The sequence below is a fragment of the Hibiscus syriacus genome, unplaced genomic scaffold (assembly GCF_006381635.1).
Source record: "Hibiscus syriacus cultivar Baekdansim isolate YM2019G1 unplaced genomic scaffold, ASM638163v2 tig00113725_pilon, whole genome shotgun sequence".
NCBI classification, from domain to species: Eukaryota; Viridiplantae; Streptophyta; class Magnoliopsida; order Malvales; family Malvaceae; genus Hibiscus; species Hibiscus syriacus.
This window is the reverse complement of record NW_024063471.1, coordinates 2,829,330-2,844,572: the sequence shown is the minus strand read 5'-3', so window position 1 is coordinate 2,844,572 and position 15,243 is coordinate 2,829,330. Positions and strand designations below refer to the sequence as shown.

General features: G+C 33.1%; 1 protein-coding gene across 1 annotated transcript; it reads right to left on the bottom strand.

Annotated features, from left to right (window-relative positions):
- Positions 1-12,348: 12,348 nt before the first annotated feature.
- LOC120187409 (probable inactive purple acid phosphatase 1) lies at positions 12,349-14,789 on the bottom strand. Its single transcript, XM_039191131.1, has 5 exons — positions 14,683-14,789; positions 14,440-14,572; positions 14,083-14,217; positions 12,545-12,594; positions 12,349-12,445 (listed from the first exon to the last, which is right to left on the bottom strand). The coding sequence occupies exons 1-5, from the start codon at positions 14,787-14,789 to the stop codon at positions 12,349-12,351; spliced, it is 522 nt and encodes a 173-aa protein (XP_039047062.1).
- Between the last annotated feature and the right edge of the window lie 454 nt (positions 14,790-15,243).

Here is a 15,243-nt window from a genome sequence, read left to right as displayed (position 1 = left end):
GAAACAAGCAGACAACAACCAACAATACAGCAACCAGATCTAGGAAATCCTAAGGGTTTTTAGGATAAATAAAGGCCTTATTCGGACTTAGAAAGTGAAGATCTAAGTTTTGGGGTATTTTGTAAGTTTCCGGCTACCGTTCACGGTGAACGGTGGCCGGCGGTGGTGATCGGTGTCGGAACACGGCTACCGGTGGAGGGTTTAGAGAGAAAATTTTTCTCTCTATTACAGAGAAAAGAAGAAAGGAAGAAATGAGAAGGGTGGCCCTTGGGGCCGGCTTAAAAGGGTATAAATACCCTCATCAAATCGACGTCGTTTTGGTGAGGGTATCTGTGTAATTTCATATATGGGTAAACCCCATCTGCAGTCTATCAGTTTTATAACTTTATATTTTAGCCACTAAATTAAATTTTAGATTCTTTTAATTCGGTTTTCGAATTTTACATATATGTATTTTAGTCCTTAACCGAAATTATATATATTTTAAATAAATAACAGATTTAGTCCTTTAATTTTAGAAATTAATATTTTAATCCCGAACAACATGTTTTAATTTATTTTAATTTGATGTTCAAATTTTACACAATTTTATTTTAATCAATAAATAAATAATACGAGTAAAATTGCATGTTTAGTCACTAGAATATTAAATAATTATTGGTAAATTAGGAATCTAATTTTAAGAATGTTATAATTTAGCCATTTAATACCTTTATTTAATTATAAGTATTATTATTTTTATATATATATTGATTTTAGTTATTATTATTTTTATATGTTCTTAATATTTGAATATTATTATTATTTATTCATATAAATATATATACAATAAGTAATATTTATTTATAATCCTTTTTATAAATTTTATAAATTATTTATAAATTATTTTAATTATGTTTTTAAATATTAAGAAAGGGTAGTCTTAAAACAACTGGATGTCCATTTTCTGATATTTTAAATAATTAAATATATTACTTTTATAAATTATATCTATTTTAAATAAATGCTTTAATATTTATATTTTTTTTAATATTAAGAAAAGAGCTGTCTTAAAGCACCTAGAAGCTCTTTTCTGATATTTCTAAATAAATAAATATCTTATTTATATTTAAATTAATATATTTTCATAAAATTATAAATTTGAAATAATAATATTATAAATTAAATATATCTTTGAATTTTTAAATTTCCGATTAGAGACAAATTATAATTAATGAGTACCAATTTTGGGCGTTATAGGGGTGTTAATCCTTCCCTAAACGTAACCGACCACGAATCCTTTTTATTAAATTTTTTTTGGTTATACGCAGTTCAGTTTATCTTTTAAATTATGTTTTCTTAAAAACTATTTTAAAAGATTGTTTTTAGGTATTTGACATACCTAACCCAAAAAGGTCAATGGCGACTCCCAAAATATTTTTTAAATCAAAATCATTTATTTATTCGTTTTATTTTTCGCGCCAAGTAAAAATTTGTGCCCAGGTGAAAACCGATTACGACAGCTTGGCGACTCCGCTGGAGACCCCTGATCAAGCTTTAAAATCAATTATAAATTGTCTCTATTAATTAGAAATTAAAAATTCATATATTTAATTTTTAATTCTTTCTTTTCAAAATTTTTATATATACTTATTATTTTCATAATATTTATATGTATATTATTTTATTAATGCTTCATTTTATTTTCAAGTATTAATTTCCATTATTTATTTGTTTGTCAGAAGTTTGAACATTTCTCCTCACACACATCACGTGCATTGCATAACATAAGCTTTATAATCAAGCTTGTCCCTTTTAAGTGGGAGTGAAAGCGACGTCTTCGTGAGAATTTATTCTCCGTGTCAGACCTAGTAAGTAGCTTTCGGGGTTCATATGCTCTATGTCTTCGTGAGAATTTATTATCCGTGTCAGACATAGAGAAGTGTATCCCCTCGAATTGAACTCGATTCACTTTAGTCTGTGATGGACTAAGATTGAGGGTTGACAGCCCAAGGGGGCACCAACAAGGACAATTCAAGTACCTTTACTTTTAGAACTGAAACCCTGCATAAAATAAACCTTAAAACTTCTCCTGATCTATGACAATACTAAACCTCTGTCCGTAGGTGTACACAAAGGAGAAATAAGTTTTAGCTTTTAATTTTTTTAATTTATTATTTTTCTCTCTGAATAAATGCCTGCGAACTAGAAATCATGCAGTTAGGTTAATTTTTCCAAACAAAGCACGGAACTAGAAAGCATGAGGTTAGGAGTTATACCTTTATATATAGAATTTTTCTTTCCATCAGTTGGTACTAACTATTCTATTTTTTTATATTTTTCCATGCATGTTACATTACTCTAATTTGTTTATATTCTTTTGTCTGCATTGCATGATCATGGCATAACCAAAAGGTGTTGACTTGAAAGACTGTTCATTAAATTGGAAAGAAATTGTAAATGGACAAAAAGTTTTATGATCAAACAAAATATGATGCGGCCAAGGAAAGACATACTGAAGAAACTCTGAAGATAGAAATGAGCAATACACACATAGATCCTGTTATATTAATACCAAAAGTACTCCACAAAGATTCTGCCAGATTGATACCAAAAGCAGTTTATGGTAAGAGCATTAGTCAGGGCATTCAGAGTGGAGGAGGTTTTTATGAAGCTCAAGCATGTTATTTGAAGGACTTGAATGACCAAAAAAAGAAATTGAGCACAAAAGTGGAAATCATGCATGCAGATTTCCAAAAGATTAGTCAAGCCTTTCGACATGCTGGCATAGGAAACACTCCAGAAGAATGGATAACAGGGGTCACCAAGTTGAAAAATAACTACAACATATATGAATATCTTGTCCAAGAACTTCTTGAACATAAAAGTTCTCTTACAAGGGAAAACAAGTAACTTCAAGAAGTGACACAGAAGATAAAGGAAAAAGAGAATGTCATGGAAGAAGTTGCAGTCCAGATAAGCAATATGGAAGAAGTTGTAGTCCAGACAAGCAATATGACCCATAAGCTAATAGACTAACTTGGCTTTAGAGAAGTTAGGAGGGAAAGTTATCCCCTATAGGCAAATTTTTGTTGAAGTTAGGACTGAAAGATGTCCCCTGTATGTAAAAGTTTTGTTTGATGCACAGAAACTTTTGTGTTCAATGAAATATGTTCTAAGATGATCACTCTTGAGTAACACCTTTTCATACATGCATTTGCATTTCACATCTTTGCATTTGCATTTGCATTTTCGTTTTGTATTTATATTTTTATGTTTGCTTTTGTATTGCACAATTTGCATTCTTATTGTTACATTCATATATTCACATTTGCATCCTTGCATTTTTACGTTTGTATTTACATTTTCATTTTTACATTTGCATCTTGGCATAATTACATTTTATTTCAAATTATTTTACAATATGGGAATAATTCGTAGAGGATTACATGACAAAATTTTTTGAAATCAAAGTGGAGCTAACTTGGTCTTCCTAAAGAATAATAAGAGCCATGAATGAGATCTTAGCAAGGGTTGGTAGAATCGAGAAACTGCAAGAGCAACTTATCAAGACTCAACAAGAAATGATTGATCATGCAATGAAGTTCCAGACTGATTCAACAGAACAAATAAACACGTTAATGGATATGATGAATGATATGATCCATAGAGAGAAAACCTTAGAGGATTCTGCTGTGAAGGCTATGAATGAGGATCTGAATGATAATGATGAGTTCGACGTGATAGTGTCTGATGATTACAAACCTATTAGTGAGTATGGTAATTCAGGACAACTTTAAGATTTGGTCCCGAAGGGCATGGATGAATTAATAGTGAATGAAGAATCAATGAATGGAAAAAGTTCACTTGTGAGAGATAAGTTTTACCCAAAGAAAAGGGACATAGAAAAGGGTCAAAGGCTGGTCAAGAAGAAAAAGAATGTGCAGAGTTTTCAATTTCCTCCTTTCCACTTTTCAGGTGAAAAATCACATTCAAAAATGCTCTCAGCCAGATTAACTACTACACGACTTGTTCAGTCACAGTGGCCTCCAAATGAGAATTGGACCTATAAGGATGTTCCTTGGATAAATCAGGTTGGAATTCCAAGTTGTTCAACTAAGGTTCCTGATAACCTTGAGGGAAATTTCCAAGATTCTTTAGAGCAAGCAATTCAAAAATGCAAGGTAAAATAAGGGGTTAAAGTTCAACACTCAGAAATTATTGCCTCGACTGAGACTAAAGTGATCGAATCATGAGAAAAATATCATACACAAGAAAATGGGAAAGGAAATCAAAGAAAAAAGGTTCCCATGGATGTAGTCAGAGATTGGCCTGTAGGTCTAAAAATATACTGGGAAGATGCAACCATGAAAACATATCAAACACCCATATCAGACTTTCTGAGGACATGTGGGGCTTTGGGCAGTTTAGAGAACATAACGAATACTACACCAATCACAGCTACAATATGTGTTCAGAACCAGGATAAAGCTATTGTCACCAATAAGAATTGTTTTGAGCCCAATTTCCAACTGATAAACGAAGAGATGAAATCTGACCACAAAACTGCTAAGAAAAAAAGTAGAGGTTGGTAAGTCTGAGGAATCATCCAAACGAGCCCAGATAAGAGAAATGATCAAGAAATGGGGAGCAAATGAGGACAATGACCCTGATCCAATTACACACTCAATATTAGAAGAGTAATGATGCATAAAGAAGTGGAAGTGTTATCTACCACTGCAGTACCTTTCTATTTTCAGCATCTTGTTTGAACTTGTTTTTTGTTATTTTCTTTGCCTTTTTATGCAATAAATAAACATGTGTTGCCCCTATGGTTATGAGCAAGGAATTAAATTTTAATCTTGAAATTTTTGAGTATCAAGTAGAATAAATATTCTTTTTCAAGAATTATAGATCTTTGGCAAGTGGTAAAATTATATCTTCCATATCTCATCCAATTTCAATTACTTGATCCTGAAAAAAAAACCAAATCTGAGACTCTGAAGTCATGTCTCTACCTGTTTTTAAAACACCAAATCTAGATGTTTACCTTCTTAGGTAGAGTTGATTGGCTTATAACATTACACCATATACACGACTTCAAAAGTCGCACATTTGTACTTCCAAATACAAAACCATCATAAACCAAAAGACCTCAAAAGAACCAAACTTTCAAATTATCCGTAAATCTTCCTGCAAGAAGAGACGAGATGAGGCATCATGGATCAACTTATTGAAGATAATGATTGTGGCATACTCAAATAAGAAAGAAAAAAGATTGATTTAGATAAATATATCATGCATTAATTACATTGTGTTCATATAAATAAAGATTAATCTTGAATATTCATCCCCTTGGGGATACATCTTTTTACAAAGGCTTCTGTGTATGAGATGACGAAAGGCATTGTTTCATTTATCCTTTCAAATATATGTATATATATATCCCTTGTTATCCCCTTTTGAGCCTATAATATTTTTTCTGATTCAACCTTAACCAAGGATCACCCTCCACCTTGGAAGGCAAGAAGAATGATATCTGCTCACAGGAATAAAGATTGTCAATTACAAAGCCAAATCTTCATGAAATGAAAAGAGTTTTGAACTACAAGGTAGGTCGAATACAAAGTGCTTGAAGATCAATCCAGTCAAGAATAACGAAATAATTTTTGAAATGCAAGAGGAAAAGGAGGTGTTCAAAGCAATTGAAGTCATAAAAAGAAAAAAAGGAAAAAGGAAAAAGGAAAAAGGAAAAAAGAAAAAAGAAAAATTGAATCAAGATGGGTTACTCATTGAGCCTCAAGCTACAAGGTTGATCAAGTGCAATAAGTTCAAAAATTTATATTCAACAAGAAGCACAAGAAATACTGGAGATGAAGGAATCTTATGGAAAAATCCTCAACAAAGCAGATCCAAGTCAAGCAAGGCAAGATTGAAGGCATCAGAATGAATTGATCCTTGGTTTAATTACCCTTAAAACACTTCTTTTTTATCCATTTCTTTCATAACCATGAACCCTGACCTACATTACATACTTGAAAAGTCTGTTCTAATCATACATGGATTTCTATGTAAAAGGGACTATCTTCAGATTTTATTCCGCCTCTCAGGATTGATTTTTATTTACAAAATTGTTTTTTTAAATCTTTAATGCATGATATGAAAAATGATAAAAAGGGGATTCAAGATGTAAATTTTTAAATAACATCTTGGAACTAAAGGAGGATTCGAGTTGAACACCTGAAAAGGCGGCTCGAATATTGAATGGTGCAACAACGACATAAGAGACGATCTTAAGCTCTTGATAAAGCACCACACATCCCAAAGACATTCCTGAGATTCGGGAACCAAGAAGTATCTCCATCAGATGAGTATAACAACCCTTCCTTCAAGATAGTAGAAGTTCAAAGAAGACATATATGCTTGACCAACATGAGAGACCTTACTTTACCAGAATCAACCTACACCTCAAATCAGTCAATAATTTTGACACTTGCCATAGGACTATGATTTTTGAATGATTTGAAAGAGTAGTTGATTTATTTAATATTCATTAATTTTATATCTTATGATTTGATTCTATTATGAACCTATAATAGGCAATGTTTTACAAAATTCTTTCATTCTTCGGTAAAGAAATGAGAAAAAACATTTTCAAACAGGACAATCTCAAATGAGGAAGGTCCTTGAAGATTGTTGCCTATTCTACCTCTATTGTAGAAAGAATAAGTCATGACAAAATGATGAAGCATTCTTGAAATCAAGTGATCTGAGAAGCCAAATAGTTTGGGGAATTGAACTCATGACGCTCTCTTGTGACATCGTTAGCAATCCATCAAGAAAGATTATCACTTATCTCATGTTGAGGGCGATAAGCATCACCAGATAAATTATTTTCCCCAGCCATCAATCCTTGTTCTCTAGAAGATTACATCACAGAGCTATAAGTCCCATTAAGATGTATTATGAGAATGAACAAGTCACTAATTGCACTATGGTTATACTGTGATACTAGCCCAAGTCGAGAAACATCATTGCTACTTCTTCCATGTTGATCATTTTCTTTGTCAGGATTATATCCATTATATCCTTCAGAAGATTGTTGAATTTGAAATTGAGAACTTATGGCACAGAATAAGACATTGGAACATATTCTACACTTGTATGCCTTTCATATTGGGTAACATTGGTTACAGGATTCCAAAAGTTGAGATAACCAGTTTTACTATCAGCCAAACCTTTCCATGGTTCGGGAAGAGTGGGATATGGAGATGTATATCTTGAAGCAGCAAAAGAGACAGTCACTGTAGCAGTCATTGCAAGGAAATACACCAACAAAAATATTTTGGTTCATCCTGATGATGTTTATTTCTTCCGGTAAGGTTGTTACATGGGATTCCACCACCAACAAGGTCAAATTTGCGAAATCTACTAATCAATTGCTCCAACCGATCATCATTCAGTTCTTGCACATCTGTTTTCAAAGGTATTCCAAGACAGTAAAAGGCAACCTCTGCATCACTGATCCCAGAGAAAAGAGACAGGACATTGATACCATCGGGGAACATGTCTCTAGCAGATCCTCCTCCTCGTGTATGGTTTTTAGGGAAACCTAGAAGCATTTCCCCCTCATCAGGTTCAAATGGAGCAACTTTATTTCTCCCAACCCATACCAAATTCCATTTTCGGCAATCATCAAGAACATACTTCTGGACATTCAAATGAAAGTCACCAGTTTGTTGTCAATGGAAAAGCATCATGTATGGTGCGTGGAGGAAGCGGAATAAGAGGAAATCTGTTATCAATTGGCAGATTATGAATGTAACCCCTTTTCCAACAACACAAAACTACTTCGAATCTATAAATTCTGGCTCTGCATCGTATTAGTATCATGACATTTCGGTCCAAACACCAACTGGAGCAAGTGCCACGTTCTTATTGTAGAAATAAATAGGCCCAATAGCATTTTCTGGAAGTGTTCTTTGAGTTATCTGATCAGATTCGATAGGAACCCCAAACCAATCATTAGATTTAGAAGATGAAATGCATGGTCTTCTTCATTAAGAAGCTTCTTTTACAAGCTTTATTTGCTTCTTCCTTTTCCAAAAAAATCATAGCCCGAGTTTTGCCTTTTCTTGTAATTGGGGTCATTACATAAAGGCTTCCTACCTTCTACTGGAAGAAATGCGTCAGTAACTTTAGCCATTTGAGCAAGACATATAAAATCTATCAACTCTGTAATTGATGAATCTGGACCACATCTCTCCATGACTATTGAGGCCTCAGCCTTTGAGTACCCCATTTTTGTCAAGTATAACAGTTTATTCTCCTCATCAGAATCAGAATTCCGGATTTCCTCGGTATCAGAAGAACTATCAATATCTGTGAAATCATCCTAAAAGATCGCTTCATAATAAGATGAGTAGTTATCAGAGTCAACGTGTTGCATAGGTGCAAATTTTTTAAGAACCTTCACTGAAAACAAGGTTCACCGTGTCAACCTGAAATGAATTACCAAGAGATTTACACCATTCTATTCAATTAGATCCCTCCAGATCCAAATAATGGGCACCTTATTCAGAAGAGGCACATATCTCAGACATTTCTGTCAGAATGATTGATTACTTCTTAAGTTTGTGACAACATAAAGAGAATTCCTCAAATTACTTGATAACAATGATGTTTTGTAATACCAGAATGAGAGCATTCAAGATTAACAGATTTCGGGCACGGATAGAGCCACGAGTACCCGCAATGGGGCATTAGAAAAAATTGGACCTCGTGAGGATCATGATATTGAAATCAAACAAACATTGAGAGTAAGCCTTACATTTTAGAAGGTTGATGGTATTTTGAAGGCCCTATTCAGACAGATCCATGCAGGACATCTTGAAAGCCCATTTCAGAAATAAATGATTCATGTGGGGCATTCTGGAGGCCCATGTCAGTATATAAATATTTGGGGTATTTTGAAAGCTCACATCAACAAGAAGCAAATGCTGGGGCATGCTGAAAGCCCATTTCAATCAGAATGAGGAATGTTGACGTATTTTGAATGTTTGTATTAGCCAATGTTGGGACATGCTGAAAGATCCATATCATCTTATGGAAAGATCATTGACTTGAGAAAATATTTCTAATGAGATAGAAAGGTATGAAGAATAAAAATGGAGAAACAGTGACAATGGAGCTGACTATACATAATATCTTCGTTCATCAGGCAGTTGCATTAGGGTCCTGTGTTGAACAAATATTTACTCAACAAATATGGTTTCAAATACCCAATCTTCTTGACCATGATTTACATGACTGCGTGATCTTTTTTAAGATACATCAAAGTTGCATGAATAAAGATGGTTCCCATATAGACCATTCAATCTAGGGTTCAGTTCCTCAAAATCTCGACTTTGAATTTTGTATTATTTGTTTCGGTGATGATTGGAAATATTTCTTTGAGATTCCTGGAAGTTAGTTTCAATCATACTGTTGGGGCTACGAAGATGTTTTTCACAATAATTTTTGCTTACTTGATGACATTGAATAAAGAGGCTCAGCTTATGTTATTCTTATTCCCGCTGTTACTGGGGTTATCATTGCCAGCCAGGGTGAACTGAATTTTCATCTATTTGGTTTATCATGTGCGTTTCATCTACAACAATAAGAATTCCATGAACCTCCTTATGTACATGGATCCTATAATTGATGTGTTTCTACTTCCTACAATGCTCATTACGGAAGAAAACGTGATCGGTATCACACTTGTTTTCAAGTGGTTTTGTTACATCATATAAAAGCTTTGAACACTATGTGAAGAGTTTCATTGATCATAAATCTATGCAGAATCCACAGAAATGGATGAATGTATTGCCAAATGTTTTACAAACATCTATGCAGAATCCACATAAAAGGATGAATGTGTTGTCAAATTTTTACAAACATCTGAGCAGAAACCATATGAGATGATGAATATGTTATCAAATGTTTTACGAACTAGTTATTATGGTGCTGAACCAAATGTTGCAATCATATGGTATTTCCATTTATGGATTCAAGATGAAGTCTGTCTTCTTTGACCTCAAGATTAGAAATGAGATATGATGAAGATTTCTTTCCACAGAAAGGAAGCAGAAATTTTAACAACAAAAAACTAGTGGAGCCAACTAAGGTCGAACGACAGGTTGTTAAGCATCTTGACATGATATGGTCCAAGTTGCCTTGTTCGAGATCTGATTAGCTGTGGAGACTTGAAAGGAATTAAGATAAATCCTCCTTATGATGTGTTTCAAGAGTCAAATCAGAAAACACTCTACTCTCCTAATTAATCCCTGCTGAGTCAGGCATATCTACATCTACACTCTTCAAAGATGATAGATTTTCTTTTCAAAGATGAAAGTTTTATTGAATTTCTACACAAGTCCAGATAAAGAAAGCCGATGTTATCAAAGACAAAATGGGGCATCAAGGTCATAGTTCTGACTACGACAAGAGTTCCATAAATGAAATATTTCTTCTGAGACTTAAATAAAACAAAGAAGACACAAAGATACAAGTTGATCAAATGGTTCTTCAGCTTTATGACATAGATTGCTACACTGATATCCAAATGTAACCCTGTCAATAAAATGATGAAGTGAAAGAAGACCGAGTTCACCACTTTGAAGTCAAATGAAGATTGCATAAACATTCATGCATTCATAATAACATCATTTGCATAACAGAAAATGCATTACATTGCTACATTTAATTACATTCAAAAATGAAGTTTTACAGATCTTCATATGAACAAGAAGATTCATGATGAAAAATACCTTACAAGAAGAAGGTATAATTCAAAACCTCAAATACAAAAATCACGCAAATATATGAAGAATAGATGGACGCAATCCATAGAAGAAGCATTATTTTAAAATGGGACATGTTACCCAATCAACAAGTTATTTCAATGAGAAAATGATTTCCAAAGTTTCTCATTTAATCTTTTCTAAAAATGAAATTATTGAATAGTAAGAAAATGATTTCCATAGTTTCTTACTTAGTAAACTATTTCCCACATCTGTAAGCCCTCCAGTGCATGATGTTTTTAAAAAGCCTTCGGGGGCTTATTGATTTTAAAGCCTCAGGGTCATCTGTAAGACCTACAATGCATGATGTTTTCAAAAAAGTCTTCGGGAGCTTTTTGATCTTAAAGCCTCAGGGTCATCTGTAAGCCCTACAGTGCAAGATGATAAGACCTCAGGGCCATTCATAAGACCTATGGGCAGAATGTTTTCAATATTTCCAGAAGAATTCATAATGATAAGAACTCATCTGAAGAGGAAGGAAAAGTTCATAATGACAAGAACTTGTTCAACCTTTTGCTCAAATTCATCACCCGATGGATCAGCGTTGCCAGAGAAAGCTCATAATGAGAAGAATTTATCTGAAGGGGAAGAAGAAGTTCATAATGAGAAGAGCTTGTTCAACCTTTTGCATGGCTCTATCATAGAAGGAGATAGAGCAACACCAACTTTTCCAGAGAAAGTTCATAATGAGAAGAACTTATTAGAAGAGGAAGAGGAAGTTCATAATGAGAAGAACTTGTTCAACCTTTTGCTTGACTCCATTTTCAGAAAGAGATAGAGCAGCAGAGCTATTTCCAGGTGAAGTTCATCTGAAGAGGAAGAAAACGTTCATAATGAGAAGAACTTGTTCAACCTTGCATTGATTCATCTCCTATGGAATTGAATGAAAGAAGAACCTCATTTGAGGATCAATATTTTCAGAGGAAGTTCATAATGAGAAGAACTCATCTGAAGAGGAAGAAGACGTTCATAATAAGAAGAATTTGTTCAACCTTACCTTAATTCATCACATATGGAGTTGAATCAACAAATCCCTCTTTTGAAGATCAGCATTTCCAGAAGGAGTTCATAATGAGAAGAACTCATCTGAAAAAGAAGAAGAAGTTCATAATGAGAAGAATTTGTTCAACTTTTTTCTAGATTACATCATAGAAGAAGATAAATTGTCATCCCCAGTGGAAGAATAGAAGAGTTCATAATGTGAAGAACTAATCCAAACAAAGAAGAACTAGTTCAACATTTCCATCTTAATCAAGAGAAGTCAAATGAACAAAAATTTATGGTCTTTTCATCTTTGCCCTATTCTTGTTAACACAAGAATGAGCAAACAGGGGCAGCTATAGACACTAATTTTTTACCCGAGCAGCCCCCTCCATCCAGCAGCCCCCAACGCATCATTTCCAGCAGCTTCCAACAAGCAGCCCCTCCACGCATCAGTTACAACAGCTTCTAGCACTGCCATGTGATCCAACTCCCTGCTGCCAAGTTGAAGCCTCTAGAAACCAGCTGCCTTGTCCACTTTGCTACCCTATGGTGAGTCACCACCGTAGTTCGGTGACTCACCGAGGGCCATTCCTTTAACTGGTCCGAAGAAGACACCGACGAGGCCTATAAATGGCCATCTCCTGCAGAGAAGAAAAAAAAGAGAGCAAAACAGAAACAAGCAGACAACAACCAACAATACAACAACCAGAAGCCAAAAGAAAAAAGAAGAGAGAGCTTACTCGGTCATCGGAGACTTCGAAACATCATCGGAAACCTTCAAACTTCGAAGCTAAAATCATAGATCTAGGAAATCTTAAGGGTTTTTAGGATAAATAAAGGCCTTATTCAGACTTAGAAATTAAGATCTAAGTTTTGGGGTATTTTGTAAGTTTCCAGCCACCGTGGTGACCGGTGCCGGAACACAGCTGCCGGCCAGAATTTGTCTCCCTCCGGTGGAGGGTTTAGAGAGAAGACATAGATAAAATTTTTTTTCTCTGTTAGAGAGAAAAGAAGAAAGGAAGAAATGAGAATGGTGGCCCTTGGGTCCGGCTTAAATGGGTATAAATACCCTCATCAAAACGACGCCATTTTGGTGAGGGTATCTGTGTAATTTCACATATGGGTAAACCCCATCCGTAGTCCATCCGTTTTATAACTTTATATTTTAGTCACTAAATTAAATTTTAGATTATTTTAATTCGATTTTCGAATTTTACATATATGTATTTTAGTCCTTAACCGGAATTATATATATTTTAAATAAATAACAGATTTAGTCCTTTAATTTTAGAAATTAATATTTTAATCCCGAACAGCATGTTTTAATTTATTTTAATTTGATGTTCAAATTTTACACAATTTTATTTTAATAAATAAATAAATAATACGAGTAAAATTGCATGTTTAGTCACTAGAATATTAAATAATTATTGGTAAATTAGGAATCTAATTTTAAGAATTTTATAATTTAGCCATTTAATACCTTTATTTAATTATAAGTATTATTATTATTTATATATATATATATTGATTTTAGTTATTATTTATTTTTATATGTTCTTAATATTTGAATATTATTATTATTTATTCATATAAATATATATACAATAAGTAATATTTATTTATAATCCTTTTTATAAATTTTATAAATTATTTTTTAAATTATTTTAATTATGTTTTTAAATATTAAGAAAGGGCAGTCTTAAAACAACTGGATGTCCATTTTCTGATATTTTAAATAATTAAATATATTACTTTTATAAATTATATCTATTTTAAATAAATGCTTTAATATTTATTTATTTTTTAATATTAAGAAAAGAGCTGTCTTAAAGCACCTAGAAGTCTTTTTATGATATTTCTAAATAAATAAATATCTTATTTATATTGAAATTAATATATTTTCATAAAATTATAAATTTGAAATAATAATATTAAAAATTAAATATATCTTTGAATTTTTAAATTTCCAATAATAGAGACAAATTATAATTAATGAGTACTAATTTTGGGCGTTATAGGGGTGCTAATAATTCCCTAAACGTAACCGACCACGAATCCTTTTTATTAAATTTTTTTGGTTATACGCAGATCAGTTTATCTTTTAAATTATGTTTTCTTAAAAACTATTTTAAAAGATTATTTTTAGGTATTTGACATACCTAACCCAAAAAGGTCAATGGCGACTCCCAAAATATTTTTTAAATCAAAATCATTTATTTATTCGTTTTATTTTTCCCGCCAAATAAAAATTCTTTCCCGGGCGAAAAGCGATTACGATACCATTAACATAGCATATATCTCCAACGTGGAAGATTATGTCAATTTTTTTCAGATCTTTGATAAGCTGTTTAGTAGTGTTTAGAGAGTCCGGCTGGAAATTGTCGTATTCATTAGAGCCATCAGCTTCATCCTGCAAGATGAAAGTTTCAACTTCAAGAAACTACAAGTCGGGATTGTAAATTCAAAGTTTGGAAATAAAAAATGTAACCAAGTGTTTCTTGATACTAGGTGTGAGATAGAGTATAATAAAAAATGCTGCATTAGGGAGCTAAAAAAATGATTTTAGTAAAACTGAGGGAAATGCAGTTTCATACTTGAAAATGCATGCAGAAGTTCAAAATAGAATTCGAACCTTTCCCATATCCTCAAAAATGACTACACGTTGCAAAGATTTCTGACCAGGAAATGTAGATGCTATAAACTGGTATTCTCCACTCCAAATGTATGTATTGTTGAACAATCTATGCCCCACTTTGTAGGTGTACCTACACAGTAAATGGAAACTTCATTGAATTAAACTTGCATGCAAGTTTTAGAAATCACAACTCACAAGCATCTTTAAAGAGTGAAGAGACGGAGCAACATAGTCACTTACATTCTATTCGGCCACAAATCTTTCAGAAAGCTGCTATGTATATATCCGGGATCACGCCATCCAACTGTCCTTGCCGGTGCGCCTGCACATATAGTAAGATGATGCATGTATAGAAAAAAAAGGGGAAGGGATAAATTATAACTGCTAAGGAAAGCAAAGCTAAACAAACAAAAGAATTGACTTAGATTTATGAACTTGAATTTGAGTGTGAGAATAGGATATGCGCATGCATCCAATACGGGTATGTTTATTGTTTATACAGTTTTTATGTATTTGGAGTTCTATATCAACCATGATTATGTATTAGAAACTTGAATTTGGATGCTAGTGTTAGATATCAGTATGTTCGATACGTATATATACATTTTTTTCCATAGATTTGGAGGGACCTATCGTCATACCAATAGCTGCATAAACATCAAATACGAATATCGAATACTGATACTTCAAGAAAAAAAAAAGGGGGGATTTGGAGTAACAAAAAGCATAATTCAAGTCCAAGAAGCTTCGTACCAATCATGTGTTGGGAAATAAACAAGTAATTTCCCTATAACCAGATTA